Here is a 22,969-nt window from a genome sequence, read left to right as displayed (position 1 = left end):
TGATGTGTGAAACATCAAGTGGTCTGTGGTGGTCACGGCCGGGCCCAAGAAATATGCAAGTTAAGCGGCTGCTTGTGATCCCCCAGGCCACCAGAGGGCCTCCAAGAGCACCAATTAAAAATAACATTGAATTATACAAACTGAATGCTATTAAACATGGAAAAACATTTTCTGGATTGCTTTTATAGTTGTTATGCAAACAATGATTAATATATTCCTGCTGCCACTGGTGGAGAAATACAAGATTTCAAACTTGTTAACTTGCTTAATATCAGTTTCATGTTTATCAGCTGATGTTACTTTCCAATAGTTAAAATAATATGGCACACTTAAATGTGTGAACATGATGCCATGTTCACCAGGTCTGAACTTCAAAATTATAATATTTTTATTTTAGTTTGTTGTAAGGTTAAAATCAATCACCATAATTACACTAGCATGATGCAAGCTAATTACAAGTTATGCTAGTAACAGTAGAGAAGTTTAGGAATGATGAAGCATCTGGTCCTGATTTTTTGGAATAAAAAAATCCTCATAAAAGTGCGCGGCTGGACCGCGGACAGGGTAAAAAGATAGCCGAGTTTAATTGATTGGTTTGGATCGGGTAGATCCAACTGACTGATGAACCAGCGCTGATCTCTCTACAGATGTGAACCAGGAGGAATTTGTGAGGCTGTGCGTTCAGACTCCAGTGGGTGAAAAACGCTTGTAATTAAATTAGTCATTTAATTTCATTTATTATGTGGTTATTGGGGCCACAGTCAGTGATTTTTGTCACTACGAAGAAAAAGTTAGATGCGTTCATCTGGTTTATGTGTGATGGGATTCACGGTTCATCTAAGTGATTAACTGTACCGCATTCAAAAATGTGTCTGAATAGTCTATGTTAATATGATTATAACAGGTAAAAATAATACGAGACAGATTTTTTTTTTTTATGCCATCAGTCAAAATGGACAACTAAAATGTCTAGCATGACCTCTGATGGGGCCTCAAATGAAAAACTGCTCAGGGCCCCAAAAAGGCTTGGGTCGGCCCTGATGATGATGAAAACTAGACAGCAGGAGAGAGATGTGCCACAATTTCATTTAGCACAGCCCCATAAATGCATACTGTACCTTGGACAGTCCAGTCACCAGGAAGGGAAGTCCTGTGTTCCGACACTTTTGGAAGGACGTGAATGCTTCCTGAAATGGTCTCTGATGCTTTCCTGGCTAAAGCGAAGATAGGAGCCTGCCATCGCCCGTCTCCCACACCGCCGCCTCCTCCACCTACTCCTCCTGCTGCTGCTCTCCCTGTGCTGCTGTTCGCCTTGTCCCCTGCACCTGATTTCTCCTCCTGTAGCCTGAGGATCCCGAACACCTGGCCTTTCTCCTTGCTGCTGTCCGCCTCGGACAGAGCCAGGTCGTGCTCCGCGGCAGCAGATGCCATGTTCAAGGGAATATTATCAAAGCTAGCTGAGCTCCGTGATGTAAAAGACACACAAAATTATCCAGCTTCTTCACTTAGTTAGCTAGCGATTTAGGTGAGCATAGCAACAAAATGTCCGGGATCCCACCGGTTAAATGATGACTTTGGTTTAACCAAAATTAAAAATAAGAAAAAAAATCAGCTGTCCACAAAAGTTACACCGCTCCCGGGCGTCAAATAACACTGAGTTTACCTACATGACGAGCGCTAAAACCTGCTGTTACGGCGCAGCAAACAGGTCCGCACAAAAGGTTTCTTTTCCGTACATCTCGGAGGTGTACAGATTTGTTTACAGCCAGCTAACCAAACCGACAGTTGGCGTCTCCCCGGTCCAGCAGCTGCGCCCTATGAGGAGGCGGCGTCAGGAGGCCCACGAAGCTCACAAAAGGCAGCAAGCAGCACTACGTCATCATTTATAGGCTGTCGCCGAGCTGCTGCCCCCTGCTGCCGGAGGTGGGAACTGCAGGGAGGGCGCTGCTTCATCCTGAAGCTTTCACACATGAATTATTAAAACTCCACTCAGGTTTTACTCCGTAGGGTTTTCAATCAACTTTAGGTATTAAAACTATAATTTCTTTAGTTAGACCTTACAAAGGTTTTCAGCACGTACTCTCCCAAAAATATTTAATATACATATTAAATGTAACCTACATTTTTAAAAAAAGACACTTCCCTCACTGTCTTCTATTACAATCAGACTTCTCTTGTTTTAAAGCATTTAAAAATACCTAAAAATATTCTGGTATTTTTTTTACAGGAAATTTGCAAATTTCCTTTCAACTTTAAAGGAAATTTAAAGTTTATTTTAAATTTCACCTTTTTAAAGTTGAAATGTGAAAATATGACTTGGTAATTTTGTGTTATTGGAGGACATTATTAACAATGCCTAAACTTTGTTGCATTTTTACGACTGGATGGATGGATGGATGGATGGATGGATGGATGGATGGATGGATGGATGGATGGATGGATGGATGGATGGATGGATGGATGGATGGATGCCGTTATAAATACAAATTAAGAAACTACATACACGACTCCTTCTGAATTACACAGTAGGTGATTAACTACAGCAGAAATTATGGGTGATCATTGCTTGACTCTTCATCATGTGTTGGTATTTTACACCATAAAAATATAAAAACCAATTATGAAACAAGAAATAAACATTACATTTTGTCAAATTCCATCATCAAAATCATCAAGCCAATATACATCAACTATTCTGATTAATGTTACAGTTTTATTAATCAAGTCAACTCCAAACAGGTGAATTTCAAGCCTTGACTTACAGGAACTCAGGGTTTCAGCAGTTTTGCAGTTTTCTGGGAATTTGGATTGTAAAAACTGAATGCTGCTTCTCCATTTTTGGTTCTGGTTCTGTAGATGCAGAGCAGAACCAGAACCAGAAGACCTCAGCAACAACAGCAGATCTTTAATGTATTTTGGTGTTAAGCCATTCAGTGATTTATAAACTAACAACAGTACAGAGGATGTTTAATTGCTGTCTTTAAAATAAAAAATGCACCGTAATAATAAAACATGCCGTAGTGGATGTCAACCATCATGGCTGTTTTCCAGTAAGGTCAGAGTTTTAAACGTTGGTCCTACCTTGACTGTAAGCCAGGCGCTCCATGCTCTCGCTGTGAGTGATGCCCCAGCGATGGAGGCTCTGGGGGGAGTACATGCTGAGCGGGGCGCTCCTCCGTCCCCCTAAGAGACGTCCTCAAAACGGTTCGTTCTGCAGTGGACTGTGAAAACTAAGCCAGACAGGAAGGTTCGGTTGTTCGTCTGATATCCAGGTGGTCCGATGCTCTGCACTGTGGAGGATTTTGGTATTGCAGTCCAGTTTGGCAAGACTTGATGTGCTCAGCATGGATGGATCTGCATGATAAAAACATTGATCTAAAAAAATCACAGGCTGGAATAAAATGAGCCTCAATGCAGATTTGAATAACACTGGCTTGTCTGGACTTATGCTGATTGATATAATGTGACAAGATCTGGAATAAACTAAGAGTCCACTGCACTGAACCCCATTGAAAACCTCCTGGTTTCTCCACCAAATATTGATTTTTGAACTCTTCCTGAGTTAAAACATTTGTATTGTTGTCTGTAAATGAATGTGAATTTGTTTTCTTTGCATTATTTGAGGTCTGAAAGCTCTGAATCTTTTTTATTATCTGAAAATAAAAACAAATTTTTTTGCTTGGAATTTGAGACATGTTGCCAGTAGTTCATGGAATAAAAGAACAATGTTCATTTTACTCAAACATTTACAGAGAAACTCATCATTTTAACTGGACTCTTAATTTTTTTCCTGTATAAAATTAAAAATCCAGTTTCATGCCTGCACAGAGAAATGCTTTATTAATAAATGCATCTGCTATGATTTTATTACTGAAAAAATGTGACTAAATACTGAATTTCTAGGCTGCTGCTGTTCAAAGTTACAGAAGTCTTTCTGTATTTTGTCCATATTGTTTTACCCCAAAAACACACATCTTTCAACATAATGCCCCTGTTCCTAAAACAGGAGAATAATTTCAAATAAATCAAAACAAAAAACTTCCAGAATGTAAATATTTCTTACCTTTTCTTTTCATAATAACCCAATGAGCTACTATTGCCATAAAATGGCTGAAACCCTTCGATCTTCCCAGTAAAGTATAGTATTACAGAGGAAGCGCAGCGCTACTCTTCCTCTGCTGTGGTTTTCCTGTTTCTCCCTCTAATCACTTCGGACTGACCAGAGATCATATGACCAGCTCAGCGGCTCTTTAGCTGCTGCTGTACTGCCTGGATCAATTTCACGTTTTAAAATATTTCATTCATTCTAAGTCGTAATATACGAGACTGTAAATATTTATTGTAAATTTTGACAAACCTTTTCTTTATATTTACATAATCAGATGGACCAAATTTAAAGTTAAGTGGAATTTTTGATATTTTAAGGACAGAAATTACAATAATTCATATAAGTAACAAAATATTTTTTTTCCAATTCAGTTTCTTTCAATAAAAAAACTTATAAAACTTGAATAAAAAACTGCAGGTGTGTGTCCGGTGAATTTTTGGTTGAAATATATATATATATATATATATATATATATATATATATATATATATATATATATATATATATATATATATATATATATATATATATATATATAAAATTGCCATTATAAAATACATACGAATGAAATCACTAAAAAAATCCCTTAAAAATGCCACAAACCCAAAACGTAAACTCTACATAACTGTTATAACTGTTACTCCATGTAACTTGAAAAACAAAGAGAAAATTGGAATAAATAAATACATATTTCAGATTGTAAGCATTTTTAATTCATAAAATAACTAAAGGTTAAATTCATTATTTCATCTTAAGCCTGAGCACTGGCACTGCTATTTGAAAATATTCCACGCTATATAAATGTTTTTTTGTTAAAAATAATAATAATAGCTTAGCCATATATTCACCCATGTTTATGTTTAACATTTTATGCAGAAACTAAACCACTGAAATAACTAGTTATTATCTCATTGTGGCGCTTTTGGACTCATTTCTGAACCACACCTAGCATCCCACTACTCACCAACAAACTGCATGAAATCCTATCAGCCTCCTTTATAAAGACGGATAAACCAGCCAATCACCGAGCTGTCCACGAGGTGCTTTATTTCTTCCACCAATGAACACAGGATGCTGTTTCATCGTAGTATTACCCTTCACTGTGCAAAAATCCTGCAGACAGTGCTACTATTCAAAACACTGATGTTATCATAATCATGGTTTACATAAGGAACACATTTTAGCTAAACTTAAATAACATGACCCAGCGATTTGGTCAACTTCTTCTTTAATACTAACACACCCTAACGTAACTGAATACATGTGCATTCCTGCGTCTCACCTCAAAATGAAGAAACCCAGCAGTAATCCTCGTTTAGCTTGTATGAAATCTGTCCAGCTTCAGAGGATGAGGGCGGTAATCAGCAGCTCTCAGAGTGTGGATAAACTTCCACCTGTCCATGCACGGCTGCAGGCAGAGAGCTGGTACATGCTCCGGAGATGTCACCGACAGAAACCACAACCATCACCCGACACGGCACCCAATGACAAGAGGCAGGGAGGCTGGGAGAGGGGAGGGGTTCGGGAGTAAACAGGAGGAGGGATGGAGGCTGTTAGGGGGAGAAATGAAGCAAAGAGGTGATGGGAGAGACGTAGACTTACAGAAAACACTGAAAAGGAAAAACAGCAAGAGATATTTACTTCTTCACGTATGGAAAGTCACAGGTTAGCAGGATGTTTGAATTAATGTAGAAAATGATGAATGAAAACGCCACACCCATTACCAACCAATCAGTGAAGAGAACGAGGAGGCGGGACTTGTGAAAGCAGCAACGTGATTGGCTCGTTTTGAAGTGAATGACTATGCGGATAACAGCGCTGCTGGAAAATGATCTGAATAAAAACCAGTATTCCCAGTGGAAAAAGGTGAGAATGTTTGATGCTCCCAGCATCAAACGTCTCTGATGTTTGATGCTTAAAGTGTGAATCATTTGAATCAAGCTGATATTAATTTTACACACTTCTGTTCATGCGAAATGCATTTTTAATGGCGGTATTATGGTGTTATTCCATCTTTCGTTGTCATTTCCTTTATGAAAAAAGCATCCCCCATCATGATCCCGCCAACACCGTGTTTTGTTACGTAGATTGTATTTCAGGGAAACATGAAGACGTATTTTTCCCTCACAAAACAGCAAATTATAACATTTTAGTCACACTAGACCACTTTTGCTGCCTCCCGGCTTGTCACTAGAGTTGGTTAGTAACTAGTTACATTTACTCAGTTACACTTACTTGAGTAACCTTTTGGGTAAAATGTAATTTTAGGAGTATTTTTTACTACGCTATGCTTTCTATTTGAGTAATTTTACTACTCTAACTTCAGTAAAATGTCTGGATTCTCTATCCACAGTTTGTTCTTCATAGAACAATCGTTCTAACCAAAAACAATTGTATTTTTTGCTAAAATGTCATAAGTTTTACATTGAAACTCATGTGAATTTTTTTCTTTTGCTTGATTTGTATGTAATTGTGTTGTTTGTGTAAATTGTCTTAATTTTGGTCTTACCTACACAAAAATTTCCAACATATTTTATATTTTTGTCCCTTTGATGGTGTATTTTTTTGAAATACTAAGCAATTGATGTTTTGATCAGTTTCCAAATATTTATTTTTACTCTTGTGTAATTTCTTGGATGGCTATACTTTTTACTTTAACTAGAATAAAAATTATGTTGGAAGTGCCTCTATTTGAGTACAATTTGTGGTACTCTACCCACCTCTGACTGTGGCAAACAATTATTCCAATTATCTTTTAACTTTCTTCTTGACGCTTCCATAAATACCATATTTATGAGGTAAATAACTAACAGTTGCTCTGTCAACATGAGTCTTGTGCTGCTGAGTTTTTAACAATACTCACTATTAATTGTTCATTACAATTTCTATCTAGTAATTAGGCGATCAACGGGTTTCTTATCTAAGGGTATTAGAGTGAAGGAGATTAAAAATGCATTTCAGGCTTTTCAGAATTTTATTTACAATATAAAAAGTTGTAAAAAAAAGTAAATTTCCTTACACTTTGATTGCTCTATCAAATAAATATACGTATGTTTGTGTTGTGAATAAATGTGATAAATGGATGTGAATAAGGCACCTCATATGTCTGAGTGAAAGCTGCTCTATTATGAGGAAATTAAAATACACAGCAACGTTTATAATGCGGCAGGTTAAGTAGTGCGTCATTGGAGCATTTGTGCTTTTCCCTTTAATTTTTATGTGACCATAAAATAATCCAGAAAATGTTTGACTATGAGGAAATGAGTCAGGACTGCTGTAACTCCTTCATCACTGACTTCTTGAAAAACTAGAAAAACACTCATAGTTACATAAATAAACATTGAGATTGTGTGCGTTTTCAGTAAATGAAAGTGAAGCGTTTTTCTTTCTTTTTCTTCTTATCTTCAGCCTCTGAAGATTAGCGAAGTAAAAAAATACCAAAAATAACAATACAAAAATAATCATTAACAACTTATAAACATGTATTTACAAGCCGACTGTATCTATCACTATGCATAGATTGCGTAGTGATCCAGACCCAGACGTTAGTCCTCAAACTCTGCAGCGTAAAGCACCTGCTGGAACTTCATGCGGACCTCCATCCTTTTTTTAATGGTGAGCCTCTTCAGTGAGGGCAGCAGGCTGAGCAGAAACAGTTCGTCTTCATCCCTGAAACTGCTGAATGCATCAGCAGAACATGGCCCAGTTTCTGCTGGAGCTTGTCTTCTGCGTTTAGCAGAAGGTTCGATGATCTGGTGGCAGCTTGGAGCGGGCTCTGCAAGAGAAAAACTGGTGGTGACAACCGGGAGGGGGTCAAGCAGCCTCTTCTTGTCTTCCTCTTGCTCTTTTTCCATGTCGTCTGCTCTTCCAGTTGTCTGTGTGCCACAAAAACATTAAAAATTTACTATTTAGTGCAGTCAATAATGTCAGAGGTACTTTTAGTTTTTCATCTATTGACCCTTTGAGACGACGTCACTGAATCATTTGAGGCGCCATGATGGACGTCGGAAGTGAGAATCGGGAGTATTGAACAGAGCGACTGAAATTGTTTTCCAAAGTTGTTTTTGCCAGTTTATTCATGACTTCTACTTGTTCGAGTCGAGCTAATTTGTTTGTGAATGTAACACACCTGATTGGGGCTTATAGACGGCGAGATTTATGAAAGTTAGAAACAGTCCCCATACCTCCTCCCCCATGATGTTTTGATCAAATTATCGACATTGCCATTATTCACACCACATGATTTATATCACTGTGTCATAAACAGTATTTCCATTTACACCAGAGCAACCTAAAAACGCACAAAAACGAGATGCTAACCAGTTTTTTTGCTATACGTTGGGATGTATGTCGGCGGGGCACTGTCTCCATGGTTACTAATGGTTCGATGCGTTCCTTCTTCTCTTCATTCTTGTCTAGGTCTTCCAAGTCTATTGATTTGATGTCTTCCAAAACTAGATCACCTTCGTTCACATATGGATAGTCTCCGTTTATGTCCTGGTCGTCGAAGTGTACTGCTTCTTGGCTTTCAATGTTTTCTAGTCCACACTCGGAGGCCGTTCGCGACTCAAAGGTCGGTCGCAACTCAGAGGCCGGTCCTAACTCAGAGGTAGGTCCTAACTCAGAGGTAGGTCCTAACTCAGAGGTAGGTCCTAACTCAGAGGCCGGTCCTAACTCAGAGGTAGGTCCTGACTCAGAGGTAGGTCCTAACTCAGAGGCCGGTCCTAACTCAGAGGTAGGTCCTAACTCAGAGGCCGGTCCTGACTCAGAAGACGGTCCTGACTTGGAGCATGGTCCTGACTCGGAAGCAGGTCTTAACTCGGAGTGAGGACCTGCCTCCGAGTCAGGACCATCCTCCGAGTCAGGACCGTCTTCTGAGTCAGGACCTGCCTCTGAGTCAGGACCTACCTCTGAGTCAGGACCGGGCTCCTTAGCGTACTCAAAGCAACCAATTAAAGTATGCACCTTATTTTTTCTTGAATATTCTTAATTCTTATACTATTAATTGCACATTTGTTTCTCTGCTGTATTGTAAATAGTGTCTTTTTCAATGTTCAATATATTATGTACATTTTTGGAAAAGTGATTCGACTCAGTTACATAACGTCGGATCACAAGTCATATTTTTATTTCTAATAACTGACAGTATTTTCTGTTACAGTAATATGCAGTATATTATTATTATTATATTATTATTATTAATATCATTATTATTCTTAATCTGAGTTTTATTTTATATACAATGTTTTTAATACTTTAAGAACTTTTTTATTTTGTGAACCAGACTATTTCTAAGTAATAGCAGCAAGAACAAATTCTCAAATATCAATAAGTATTAAATTCTAATAAACATTTAACACTAGAACTGGACCACAGCTGTCTTATTAATAATCACATTTTAAATATACAAAATAAATAAAGAGAAATACAAGAAACAACAAATGAAATCCTTAGAAAAAAGTTGATCAGACTGAAGACTTTTATCATCCAGTTTTTGGTAGTAAGAGAAAAAACGATAAAATTATTGACCTAATTTTAATTTATCATGCGATTAACGGAGTCATTGCTCATTGTGGCAGGCCTTTATCAAATATTTTCAAATAGTTATTGATTAATTCAGAAATTTGTTGACAAGGGCTTTTGTTTTGAAGGAACCAAAGCGGATGTTGTCAGCCGCGATAACAGAAGAACCATCTTCTCTGTCTACGATCAGGTGTTTCTATGTCGGTTTCTAATGTCCGATAAAAGAATCTGAAAACTCACTCAGACTCGGCGTTAAAGTTAAACACCAGCAGAAATCCAACTGAAAACCTCTCTGAATTGAAGTCACCTCCTGTGGGTCCCCCACGCTCCCTCCGACCTCCGGCCGTAGTTTAACGTGTGCGGTGAGCCAGGCCATCTGGCTGAACAGCCCCGGGACCTGCACCTCCCACGGGAGGTCGCTTTCGTCCTGCTGGGGGAACTGTCTCCGCACCAGCCGCTTCCTCGCTTTACAGAACTTGTCGCGCAGGTTTTTCCACAGCAGCTTCACTTCTTCCTCGGACTTCCCCATCGCGGCGCCTATCTCCTTCCACGCCAGGTGCCCCTTCACGCTGTTTCGGTAGTCCCCGCGCGACTGGTCGTACAGGTTCGGGTGTTCGCGCACGAGCTCCGCCAGCTTCTCCTCGGTTGCGTTCATCGCGACGTCCTTTCGCTCGAACGAGACGACCTCCAGCTTCACCGTCAGACGGAAGTACGAAGTTCAAGCGAATTCAAAATAAGTGCCTTGGTTTAACGCCCCTTACCCTCAATAATGCGGCTTTATTCAACGCTTTACACTCTGTAAATGTATTTAATTTAATTTATTAAAAGTGGAACGTTTTTGGAAATGTTTTTGAAAAAAAAACATTTCCAATTTTATTTTAATTATTTTCTTTAAAATACCAAAATTTCCACTTAACTTTATATTTTGGTCCATCTGATTATGTTATCTTGAAATATTAAGTGATTGATAATTTGATCAGTTACTCAGTACTTGAATAGACTTTTTACCAAATAACTTTTTACTCTTGAGTAATTCTTCCAACAGCTGCTTTTTACTTTTAGCTGAGTGAAATTAGGAATTAGTGCGATTTAATTGCAGGTAAACAAAGCATATAAACAATTTATCAGAGTTTCTCAGACTAGACGGCCTCCATGCCACGGCGTATTGATGCAGTAATTCATGCAAAAGAGAACTCAACCAAAATACTTTTCAAAGTCTGACATTTTAAATTAAATCTTTTTTCATTTATCTTAATATTCCAATTTTCTGAAAAAATATTTTTTCATTAAAATTAAAAGAAATAAAGGCTTTAAATATTTTTAGAATGTGTCTTAGAATGGGGAATTGGTAAAATAATAAAAAAGGATATTATATTCTGTACAATACTGCAGTAAATGTGAACATATTTTCATTTCTAATATTGGTCTCACCAATCCCCCATTTTAACAGGAATATTTACAGCCTTATTAATATTTCTGCTTCAGTTTTCTGATTCCTGCCTGTTAGTAAATCTATATTTTGTACAAGGTTTCTGATGGGATTGAATTAAAGATTCAGTTTAGTTGACATACGAGGTCGAATTCAGGAAGACAATTAAATACAAAATTTATTAAGCAAATGTACAACAGCTTCATAGGCTATCTTACAGCTCAAATATAGAGATTTTCTTTCATTTCCACTCATTAGGAGTGAACATCATATTCAACTTAAGATTTAAATTCTGTAAAGAACTGTGAAAACATTTAATAAAAAACAAAAACACTCAATTATGAAACCTTTCAAACCAGGAAAGCTGATCTGAGATCTGTTTTTATCAGTGTCAGGATGATCTAACAAAGAAAATATTCTTACTAGAATAAAAAAGAAACCCTTTAAAAAACATCAAAATATAAAGAACATCTTTACAACGTATTGTTTTCAGCTGATCACCTTTGACCTGACTACGCTGTCTTCCCACTGCAGGTGGCATTTTTGTCTTGCATTTAAAAAATAAACCACTAATCTTTGGGATGAAATTTTTTTTTTCCCCACAGCACCGAAACAACATTAAGTGCAATTAGTTTCTATTAGTTATAACTGGTATAATGCTCCTAATCTAAAATGCAATGTAAATGTTTTCAAAGTCAAATTACAAAATGAAATGTACCTTTTCATTGCACTTTGTAAGTACGTCCTTTTATATTTGTGATAAATTGTATTACAATACCCAAATATCATACAAAATGTAAGAAGAACAAACCGTCAAATACAAACATGTTCAGCAGATACTAAAGCGCCAACATTTTAGCAAAGGGAGAAAGTTTTGTCCTTCATCTTAGATCTTTAGGTACAGTGTGAAACCAGAGCTGCAGACTGAACTTCTATGTGGGGTGGATCTGTGTCACGGCTCTGCACTAAATGATGTCGTTTGTAAAAGTCGATAAGCGACTTCCTTGTCAGCTCTCCTGTTAGAAGTGATACTATAGTAAAACTGGTCTTCAGAGATGCAGACAAACTCCAGGGTGGATCAGGAGAGAGTCGGGCGACATCAGTACACGCCTCGTAGCCCGCCGCTTCGGGAGCCTCCGCCTCCTCCGGAGCTGCTGTAGTAACCGCCGCCCCCACGGCCTGAAACGGCAGCAGAGAAATGTCCAAAGCTTGTCAACTGAAGGTATCCAGACTGTGGAGCCCAGCAGCGTGACGTCAAACATCACAGCCAGCTGCTGGCTAACGATAACTAGCATTGGTTTTAGCTGCTAAATTAGCAATATAAACACACTAAATCTTAAGTGTACACCCACTGCTGTTAGATTAGCTAATAGCAGCGGTAGCTAATCTACCACAGCTGTTAGATTAGCTAATAGCAGCAGTGGCTAATCAACCACCGCTGTTAGATTAGCCAATAGCAGCGGTAGCTTATCTACCACAGCTGTTAGATTAGCTAATAGCAGCGGTAGCTAATCAACCACTGCTGTTATATTAGCTAATAGCAGCGGTGGCTAATCAACCACAGCTGTTAGATTAGCTAATAGCAGCGGTAGCTAATCAACCACAGCTGTTAAACTAGCTAATAGCAGTGATAGCTAATCAACCACATCTGTTAGATTAGCTAATAGCAGCGATAGCTAATCAACCACAGCTGTTAGATTAGCTAATAGCAGCGATAGCTAATCAACCACAGCTGTTAGATTAGCTAATAGCAGCGATAGCTAATCAACCACAGCTGTTAGATTAGCTAATAGCAGCGATGGCTAATCAACCACAGCTGTTTTATTAATAATCACAAAATACAGATCAAGCCAAAACCATAATACTGTAACAGACTTAATGTTCTGCTCTTTGTGTGGGGAATGTTTGAGTGCTTTTTGCTGTTGAATCCTGAAACATGTAGGAGCGTTGTTGTCTGTTGCTATGGCAACGAGTCATAGCCGAGACAGAGAGCGAGAAAAAAGTAGTTTTGAGTTATTCTTTGACAGGTTTTGTGCACTATTTTCTCTTTGCTGTGGCACACTGCACTGAATTTATCACACCTACATGTTCAGGTTTAATTTAGTGAGCAGAACTGTTCTACCGCGGCAGCGCGGCTACGCATGGCATGTAAAAGAACGGTGTGAAATTTCAGGGTATAAACAATAACATGCACGGGGTCCATAAGTGATTTGTGATCGTCTGAATGAGAACTCACTTATCTCTCCTGCTCCATTAGCCGTTGAGTTGAGGAAGAGCTCAATGTAGCGATGCTCTGTGGAGAAAACGTTCAAGTGTTAAAAATCAACGTCCTGATGATAAATGTTGCCTTCCTGACTATTTTTACCAGAAAATAAACATGTGAAATCAGTTGGTGGCTGTAATCAACAATTACTTTTCAATAAACACACCATAAAAAAACACTAGCAAATACCCTTCATTGTAGACGTTGTTACTGAGAGCCCTTGATGTAGGCTGCTACCTCACAGAGAGAGGCTTCAACAAATAACAGGAAGGTTACATTTAACCCTTCTACATATTTTAAACATTGTCATGGGCTTAAAAATGGCTGAAATGTTAGGAGCTTTTTAGAAATCACAAACTTTAGGTAGGAATCAGTGTCTCAACCATGTCAACGTTCTGATTATTTTTCCTTATTGCTCAGGTTTCTCAGAGACATTATGTTATGTTTTGTCTCATTTTAACATAAAAAAAGCTACAGAAAGATGTAAAACCTTTTGAATGCGGTTCAAATCCTAACAAGAAAATGTCAAACAGCTCAGAAGCTTTTCAAGCAGCATGTTGCCCACAAAAACAATGTCAGCAGATTTTTGATCACTTCAGCATTCATGATTTCCAGGATCATCAAACTGTCGCACAGAAACAGAGACACGTACGCATATTATGTTTGTCTTTGGACATGGCGGCCACAGCATCTTCATGGGAGCGAAACTCCACGTCTGCCTCTCCGGTCGGCTTCCCGTTCGGCGCCATGTCAATGTGGATCCTCAGCGGGTTCAGAGGAGAGAAGAACTGGGGAAAAAATAAAAAATATGGCTCCATTTTATGATTCTGCTGAGACGGTTATTACCAAGTTTACATCTACATGCAGTTGCTCTAATTCTACTACAAGAAAGAAGAAAATTAAAAAACTGCAGGCAATAAAAAATGGAGGAAAACCTTTTATTGCTACCACACCAGGTACCCCAGTGCTTAGTTACTCTCTGTAAAATGTCTCACGTTAATTATGTTCTTACTTTTGCAACGTCGCCCTCTGAGGCCCGAAAAGGTAAACCCCTCATGTGAACAAAATGGCCGCCGTGGAAACTTGAGCCGCTATCGGATTGTCCGCTATAACCGTGGCCTCCGATTCCTACAGACAAAAAACAAAATGTTAGAAATTTACCAAGTGAGACAAACTGAAGTGGCTTTCAGAAAAGAATAAAACGTCACATAAATCAGCATAACTTTCAAAAAATGTGTTTAAAAATGTGAGAAAACGGCAGAGTTATCTAAAATGTTAATTTATTCTAGAAAGCAATGATCCGTTTAGCTGGACTGAATCATAGTTCTTCATGTTTTCCAATTATTTGGACAGGAATCGGAAAACTTTACCTCGTCCTCCTCTGTCTCCTCTCATCCGGTCGTCAAACATCCCGTCGCTGTAGCTGTAATCACTCAGACCGTTGTAGCTGTCAAAGCTACTGTAACCTGAACGGAAAACACAATATATACACAAAAAACACTTTAATTCAGCTTAAATAAAATAAAATAAACTGTCTTGACTCAAACATTAAAATCATTGGCAGAATAAACCTGTTGGTAAATCATCTCTATAAAGATAAACTCCAATAATGCATTTTTAGTTTATAGTTTACTTATGTCAAACAATTCAAATACTTTAGATAATGAATATCAACTATATACACAAAAACAAAGTAGGCAGAAGTATAGCCTTATTTTATCCACTCCTCTTTATTTTATGCCTTTTTTTTTTTACACATTCCTCATTTAAATGAAATTAAAAAAATGAAACAAAAATATTAATATATAACATATGGGGTGCACTGATTTATTGGTCAGCTGATTTTCTTAATGTCTGGAGATCAGTGGATCTTTTCTACTGGAGCTGAACTCTGCTGTCCTGTTGGAGGTTTTATCGGACAGACCAGCTCTTTCATTTCAAACTAAAATAATTGTGACGGCCAAAATCAGAATTGGCAGGTTAGGCTTTTTAAAGATCGGCAATCAGAGAAAACTGCAATCGCTGCTCCCTTAATGACACACATACACAGCCAGCCCTGGGAAAAATTCAGATGCCACTTAAAATGATTGGTTTCTCCGATTTTACTTTTCAAAGGTATATGATTGAGTAAAATGAACTTTGTTCTTTAATTCTATGAACTACTGACAGCATGTCTCTGAAACTCAGAGCAAAAATGTAATTTTTATTTGCAGAAAAAGAGAAACGGTGAGAATAACAAAGAAGATGCAGAGCTTTCAGAACTCTGATAATGCAAAGAAAACAAGTTTATGTTCATTTAGAAATAACAATATTAATGTTTTAACTCAGTTCAGAAATCAGTATGTGGTGGAACAACCAGGAGGTTTTTAATGGGTTCTTAGTTTTTACAGAGCTGCACATTTCAGGAAACTGCAGCTGAATGTCAGGTTGTTACTTACTGTTGTCATTGCTGCTGCAGACGGTTATAAACTAACTGATCTGTTGGCTCTTCAGCCCAGGATACTGAACAGACAAATGTTTGATCATCATTGAGCCAGCAGGTAAAGTATTTCATTAAACTGAGATAAAGGGTAGGAGTAAATAAGCGTTCACTTCTTCCTACTCCTTTTCAAACAGAAAAGTTGTGGTAAACTAATTATTTTGTTCTTGTTTATGTATGCATGTTTTTTCTCTGATTGTTTTTAAAAACCTGTTTGAAATGAATAAATCGAATACCTCCTCCGTAGCCGCCTCCGCTCCTCATGTTGTCCAGCAGACCCACGCTGCGTCCGGGCCCATACAGGCTGCCCCGGGGCGCCGCTATGACCGGCCTGTCATAGGGCCCGGGCCTCTGGGTCGACGTTCCCCGCCGGGGGAGGTCATAGTGCGCTTTGATCTCCCAGCGACTGCTCTTAAAGATTTCTATGTACCTGCAACACGAGAGGCCCGGGGGACAACGGGGAGGAAGGTGAGAGGCTTACCGTGCAGAAACGACACAGACAGACAATGAAAACAGAAACTTGCAGCCATAAAAACATCATCTGGGCATTTTCCTGTTCTAGATTTCTACCTCACCACTGATGCGTACGGCTTAATCCATACAGGGTGTTTAGGTCTAGCTTTGACTTTCTGCTGCCTGAGCATCACTGAGATGCTCTGATGGTCCTAAACCAACGCTGCCAAAACTATTCACACCCTCCGAACTTTTTCCATTTCTACACTTTTAATGCCTCCAAGTATTAAATCTGGATTTTCTTCTATAAAACCAACACAAACTGGTACACAACTGTGAAGTGGAAGTAAAATGATTGATGGTTTGCAGAAATTCTTCAATCAGGATGGATGGAAAGAATGTATGAAGTCTAATTTTCAAACCTTCGCCAAAGACTCTTAGGTTTATATGTACTTTGACTGGACCGTTTTAGCACCGTGATCAGGGGAAGAAAGTTTGCCTGTTTCTAGCTGGTTGTCTTTCAAAATTACACTAAATGTAACTAAAGAGCGCCCCTCTGGACGTGTGTTAAGGCCGAACCAAAATGTTTAAATTGGTCCATTTGGTCAGAGCAAATTCACTTCTTATGATGAGTCTCTTGGATGCTTTTATCAGATCTCTGTTCTCCTGGCCAGGCCGAGTTGGGCTTCTGGTTGCTCTGGGTTTTATTTTAGGTACCAGAATACTGGCCTGTCACAATAAACAATAAATCAATTAATCGTATGATAAACTAAAATGAGCTCAACAAATTTAATCTGCGTCGTTTTTCTCTTCTTCTACCAAAAACTGGATAAAAAAAGTCTCCAGTTTGATGTTTTGGTCTCAACCAAACTTTGTTTTGAAGGACAATTTTTGTTTACAAAAACTGTTTGTTTATTTAGTTCCAGTATTAAATGTTCATTAAGATGTAAAGTTTTTTGATCTTGGAGAAAGTGTTTCTGTGTTATTATGCCTTTAAGATTATGTTGCTTGACAATGGTCTCCAAGCAACAATATCATCGTTTATCACAATAACTTCTGGGACAATTTATCGTCCAGTAAAATCTGTTACAGGCCTACCAGAATGTACCAACATTGTTTTGCTAACTGAATAAGAAAAACATAATATTTCACTTTTTGTGTGCTACTTTGTGTTGGTTCATCTCACACACCTCCACGTTTTTAGTATGAAAATGTTCAGGGGTGTGAATACTTCTGCATGCAAGTCAACTTCTGGTAAATGATCTAACATCTCCAGATGTCGTTGTCTCACAAGGTTAATGTGTAACAGCAGCTTCAAAATGTGCTTAATAACAGAAAAACCCCTTAAAACCATTTCATTAATATTTTTGGAATTACACAACCCACCCAATTAAATCACCAAGTTCCCCCCTTTTCTCCAGAAATGTTTTAGCCCACGAACCCACACATTCACCCACTGCTCAGCCCATGTAAGCAACACCACAGTTATTCTACAATGATCATAGAAACCCATCCCAGTCCAGCCCGTCCCTCTCCCGTCTGTCCCACCTGTGCCCTATTCTTTCCTTGTGTTTCCCCAGAGCCTTTTCTGCTATCTCCTTTGAGGCAAACTGCACGAAGGCTTCCCCTGTGCTCCTCCCCTGGTAGTCCACTGGCAGAGTTATCCCATTTGGCACGATTCTGAACCCTTCAACCCAAGCACACATAAATACATAGGTCGGTAGGTAGACTGGTAGGAAGAGTTGAGAACATCACCCACTGCATGAGTGGAGCGTTAGCGATTAGTGTCATCATTGATCATCATCATCAGTAGCATCTTGTAAAACGTCACAAACATTGAAATTCTTTTGTCCTGCTTTAGCTTTGACGATATTAATGAAAGTTAAAAGGTCATTTAGATTTCATAAAACTGTTGGGGGGGAGTTGACTGTTCATGATCTTTGGAAATATTTCTTAATATCTTTAAATTGATAGCGGCACAAATAAGCCTGCCACAATAATCAATAAATCAATTAATCGCATGATAAATTAAAACAATTTCCAGTGGCATGATTTATCGTTTAGTTCATTTTCTTCCTCTTTCTACCAAAAACTGGATGATAAAAGTCTTCAGTTTGGTGCTTTGGTCTCAATTAGCCCTTATTATGAAGGACAATGTTGACAAAGACTTCAAAGTTTATTTTCTTTGTTGTTTTGTTAATTTATGTTGGATATTTAAAACGTCTTCCAGTTCCAGTGTTAAATGTTCATTAGAATCTTTTAGAATGTGTTCTTGCATTATTATTTCACCATTAACATAATTTTACTTAAAAATGGTCTCAAGACAACGATATTATCGTTCATCGCAATAACTTCTGGAACAATTTATTGTAAAGTAGAATTATAGGCCCAGGCAGAAACAAAAATATTTGCTCCACAAACGTCTGACACCACTTTAGTCTGATTTGAAGAAGGTGGGGGAGGGTGGGTCACTCAGGTAATTTTGATTTGGTAAAGTTAGGTTAGTCCTAGGTGACGGTGCTCTTCCTGCATCTGATATAATAACTATAACACTGATACGACCTGACAATAATCAATTTGTTGGGCCGTCCTATCTTACGCCAAACCCTCCCAGCTCATACAAGTAAACTTTTTTAAAAGGTAAAATATCAGTGACAGAAACATAAATAAATAAGTTCCTAATATATAGCAACAAAAAATAAAAAAATTTAAAAATCAGCGTTCGGATCATAAGGTTTGATCAAATAACTTTTTGCAATATATGGAGACTCACATTTCAGACGTCACTAGTTTTTGTTAGAATCGTTTTATTTTTGTCTTGAATCTCCACGTTACAGTCAAAATCCTAAATTGAGGAATTATGGAAGAACTCATGCTCAAGAGAAAATCAACAAAAAAAGACCCTTATTTATGAAATTCATTTGAATTTCAGCTATTTCTTATTCCTCTATGCACTACGATTTACTTTTTTGCTACAATGTATGAATATAAATTCAACTTGGCCCCTAAATAATGAAATTAGATTTGAATCAAACATCAAATTTGACTGTAGGAAGTTGGGAAATGAAAATCTGTTTGTGTAGTAAAATGTCTTAGATTACATTTGTTGTGAATTAGTGCTACATAGTCAAACTGAATTATTATGGCCATATTAGCAACCAACGAGTGAAAGCTCGCATTGTGCCTACATGCTGCAGATTTTAATAACCTTTATGCACATAACCAACACTATCAACAACAACACACAGTAACTTCAAATGTAAACACATTTTCTTCTACCAAGATGCAGTGAACAAGATTTTATCATAAAGGCTACAGCAACACTTTAACATTTGTGTACCTGAAAAGAACTGGACAATCTCCTCCTTGCTACATCCAAAGGGAAGTCCTCTTAATTTTAGCATGCAGCCATTGCAGCTGTCAGGAGGAGGGCCGCTACGTCTCAGCACCCATTCCATTTCACTATGTTTTGACTTAAACACTGTTTTAAACACATGAACACACGGAAATATGAACATAACACAAGCTGTAAAAGAAAGAGGCATTTAAATCTCAAACAAAGAGACTATATTCACACAATTATACAATGAAACGTAAACCTCTGCAGTAAACAGGGGGAATGGGAAACAGCATAATCACCACATGAACAGCAAAGCAATCATTTTTGAATAAAGACCCACAAATCCAACACTTACCTTCCACGTATCTGTGTCCCATGTATTTACGATCCTTGGCAAGAGCATTCTTGTAATCGTCAGCTGTTTTCAGCTCAATAAAAGCCTCACCGGTGGATCGGCCCTCTTTAGTGTAGGTCAGACACACTCCACTCACGCCTCCCACGATGTCGCAGTCTGCAGGAACGGATCGTCGTCATGTCGGAGAACCAATTTAGTAAAAAGTCACTGCAGCTGGTTACATTTCAACAAAGTTATTCATAAAATGAAACAAAATTGTCCAACGCTGACTGAACAGAATGAGAATAATTTGTATTACAACTTATCAACACTGTTCACAAAAACACTCAACTGCTAAAAGAAATAACCGGATACGCAACGGTTTAAGTAAATGGGTAAAAGCGGTTTGTTTAGACAACTGAAACAAACGCAATGAGAAATGGAGATACAAATTTAGGCAAAAATTGATTCATTTTAATACACCATATGTCCTGGAACACACAACTGTTAATTGTGACGAACAGAACTCAAAGTTAATGGTCGACTTCAGCAGCTGATGTGTGTTTATTCTCACCAGAGAAGAAACTGGCCACTTCGTCCCGTGAGCAGTTCCAGGGAAGTCCTCTGATCCGGACCACATACCCATCGTCACTCGAAGACATCCTTTCTGCCAAGAAAAGGAAATTTGATTACTGTGTTCTTACACGTTACGTTACCGTCAGTGAGCTTGTGATTTTTGTACAAGTAACTTGATTTGTGACTGCACTGCTATCGACTTGTCCTGTCCTTTAAAAAGAGTTTTTATTTACTTTTGTAGCTTAAAGTTTTCAGAATATAATAACAAAGTTAATATATTCAATTTGCATACCAACTTTAGGCGAATGAAGAACTTATTTAATCAAACAAGTGCACAAAGATTTATTTGCGATAGTTACACCAGCACTTTTGGATGAAAAATATGCTAATTAAAAATAGATATTTTAGACTTACAAAGACATATCATGTATCAGCATATTTTTCCATAGTTTCTATTACTGCCTTTAAAACTTCCTTTCTCATCATACATAAATATTTATAAATTAGTATATTTTCTAAGTCTTTCAATGCCGGTTTCAGCCAAAAAAATACATTTTAGATACCCAAAAAGCTAAAGTTAATTTCATTCCCATATCTCATGTATGTAATGTATTTAAAAATGCATTTTAAATGATAGTCAATGGCAAAAATATCGATTGTGCTGTTTAGTTCTAACATGATGTTAAAATTAAAGATAAAAAATATATATTTTACCAAAGGCACAGGTGCTGGAAGCTGAACCAGTGGTAAAGTTAAAAATATACACTGTTTTAAACACGTGTTTAATTTTACAAGCCGCAATTACAGCAGGAAAAAATAGCTTCATATTTCCACGCAGCTAGGCTTTCATCAACGTCAAGTGTCATAAACCACAGATCGCCTTTAAAATCCTTCATAACGCCGCCATGTCTGCGCCCACAAAAAGTTAACTATCTGTTTATAAGGTAAAATTGCAGCATTTGTGTGCCTATAAAGTAAGTTATGTAAAATTTAAGCAAACGTATTTCCTCTTTCGAGCTAACGAGCTAATGCTAGTTTTACCGTTGAAGCCATTATAGCAGGCCAACGGCAGAACAGAAACAGCGGTCAAACCAACGAACCTAAGTGGTCCGCCAGCCAGAATATAGTAAACTATAGCCAAGAATCAACATGAATTTATAGAAAAATGTGCTATTTTTTCAAATAAAAATAGTTTACAAACAGAAATAATTTTGCAAGATCTTTTTTTTTACCCCGGTGTTTTCCAGCTCCAAAGGTTTCACTATCAGGAAACGCGCTCAGGTTGGTTCTTCCTCATGTAGAAGACGGCACAGTAACTGCCGGGCACAATACCGCCATCTAGTGGCCTGGTGTGCTGACAGCAGATTAACAGAAACAAAAAAAAATAGTTTTTTCTAATAAATTTGTGTTGTTTAATATGACAAAACGTGTAGTTTATATATATATATATATATATATATATATATATATATATATATATATATATATATATATATATTTATTTATTTTTTTTTTTTAAATATAGCTTATTTCCTTGTTGAAGGCACCGAGGTAATGCCTTCGGTGACTGGAAGCCATTAAACAGTTCTGGTAATCTGGTTCTTTGATTTTGATCCTGTTTGTGTGTATCTCAAGTTCTGCTCTTTGGTATTTCCATGTGGTACATCACATAAACTACTTCTTTAGTGCCTCCTGAATATGGGTCTTTCAAAACCATGATTAAAATTTGCTGAAAATTGCGGCCAAAGTATTTTTATACAACAAACCACTCTGTTGTTTTTCTTACGCCTTGTAGTGCCACCAGTTACATTTCTATTTTGATTTTTAATGTAGAACGTCAAAAACATATGTTCCTTTGGTTTTTAACCACAATAAATACTCTTGATGTTTTAAATATTTTGTATCAGACCATTTGGCATTTTATTTGCCTTTTCTTATACCTTTTTTGTAAATATTTGTCAGATATATTTACAACTACTTGTATACTTGTGATAGCTTTGTTTTTTGTTTATTCTTGTTTCTGTATGTGTTGCACATTGAGGCACCACATGCACATTTGCTTTACAAATAAAACATATGTTAGAAAATATAATTAAATTTTTTTGGAAATGAATGGAAATTTCATTCAAATAAAGAAATTTTATGTTATCATCTCTTTTTTTTAAATGTATCTTTTCCGTTATTGCTGTTGTTGTATTTTGGAGTTTAAAACTAACACTTGATTCACTTTAGTTCAACATTTTTTTTTTAGGTTAAACCAGGGGTCCCCAAACTTTTTCCTGTGAGGGCCACATGACTTTTCCCTTCTCTGGTGGGGGGCCGGAGTCAGTTTGTAACAGAAAAAGTGTGACGATTGCAGGAGTGCCTAAATGTAAAAATGTATTGTTTTCCAGAAAGCACAATCAAATAACTCTCTCTGGGTTCTTCACAGAACAAAATCCAGGAAATAACACTATTTATGAAA

General features: G+C 37.5%; 3 protein-coding genes across 7 annotated transcripts in view; all 3 read right to left on the bottom strand.

The window, feature by feature from the left end:
* The window catches only part of rufy2 (RUN and FYVE domain containing 2), a 28,266-nt gene extending 22,646 nt beyond the window's left edge, over window positions 1–5,620 (bottom strand). For 2 of the 4 annotated variants that reach the window (XM_008405827.3, XM_008405830.3), the window contains exon 1: window positions 1,119–1,866. In XM_008405827.3, the coding sequence (XP_008404049.1) occupies window positions 1,119–1,431 (313 nt within the window). In that variant the 5' untranslated portion in view covers window positions 1,432–1,866. Of the gene's footprint in view, window positions 1–1,118; window positions 1,867–3,081; window positions 3,355–5,072; window positions 5,202–5,390 lie in introns of those variants that run through there. The other 2 variants (XM_008405828.3, XM_081605270.1) reach the window with 2 other exon arrangements.
* Window positions 5,621–7,059: 1,439 nt separating this feature from the next.
* Window positions 7,060–10,356, bottom strand: LOC103462823 (uncharacterized). The gene is made up of 2 exons (XM_008405831.3): window positions 9,939–10,356; window positions 7,060–7,983 (listed from the first exon to the last, which is right to left on the bottom strand). The coding sequence occupies exons 1-2, from the start codon at window positions 10,284–10,286 to the stop codon at window positions 7,654–7,656; spliced, it is 678 nt and encodes a 225-aa protein (XP_008404053.2). The 5' UTR covers window positions 10,287–10,356; the 3' UTR covers window positions 7,060–7,653.
* Window positions 10,357–11,220: 864 nt separating this feature from the next.
* hnrnph3 (heterogeneous nuclear ribonucleoprotein H3 (2H9)) lies at window positions 11,221–21,863 on the bottom strand. 2 transcript variants are annotated; one of them, XM_008405832.3, is made up of 11 exons: window positions 21,738–21,863; window positions 20,504–20,596; window positions 19,951–20,106; window positions 19,596–19,736; window positions 17,804–17,942; window positions 16,039–16,232; window positions 14,694–14,789; window positions 14,336–14,451; window positions 13,976–14,111; window positions 13,297–13,353; window positions 11,221–12,239 (listed from the first exon to the last, which is right to left on the bottom strand). In XM_008405832.3, the coding sequence occupies exons 2-11, from the start codon at window positions 20,589–20,591 to the stop codon at window positions 12,160–12,162; spliced, it is 1,203 nt and encodes a 400-aa protein (XP_008404054.1). In that variant the 5' UTR covers window positions 20,592–20,596; window positions 21,738–21,863; the 3' UTR covers window positions 11,221–12,159. The 2 variants fall into 2 exon arrangements, with proteins under 2 accessions (XP_008404054.1, XP_008404055.1); XM_008405833.2 differs by having other exon boundaries at window positions 20,504–20,592; window positions 21,738–21,834.
* Between the last annotated feature and the right edge of the window lie 1,106 nt (window positions 21,864–22,969).

Source organism: Poecilia reticulata, chromosome 3 (genome assembly GCF_904066995.2).
Source record: "Poecilia reticulata chromosome 3, P_reticulata-male-v2, whole genome shotgun sequence".
Lineage (NCBI taxonomy): Eukaryota > Metazoa > Chordata > Actinopteri > Cyprinodontiformes > Poeciliidae > Poecilia > Poecilia reticulata.
This window is presented reverse-complemented; position numbering and strand designations above follow the sequence as displayed.

What these genes read in the sequence shown, in the direction of transcription:
- hnrnph3 (XM_008405832.3), bottom strand. Translation starts at nt 20,591, where the DNA reads ATGTCTTCGAGTGACGATGGGTATGTGGTCCGGATCAGAGGACTTCCC. An exon ending in AGGAGACAGAGGAGGACGAG is followed by an intron (nt 14,452 to 14,693) that starts GTAAAGTTTTCC and finishes TTTTGTCTGTAG; the next exon opens with GAATCGGAGGCCACGGTTAT. An exon ending in CAAAGACAAACATAATATGC is followed by an intron (nt 13,354 to 13,975) that starts GTACGTGTCTCT and finishes TTTTCTCCACAG; the next exon opens with AGCATCGCTACATTGAGCTC.
- LOC103462823 (XM_008405831.3), bottom strand. Translation starts at nt 10,286, where the DNA reads ATGAACGCAACCGAGGAGAAGCTGGCGGAGCTCGTGCGCGAACACCCG. An exon ending in GCGTGGGGGACCCACAGGAG is followed by an intron (nt 7,984 to 9,938) that starts GTGACTTCAATT and finishes TGTGGCACACAG; the next exon opens with ACAACTGGAAGAGCAGACGA.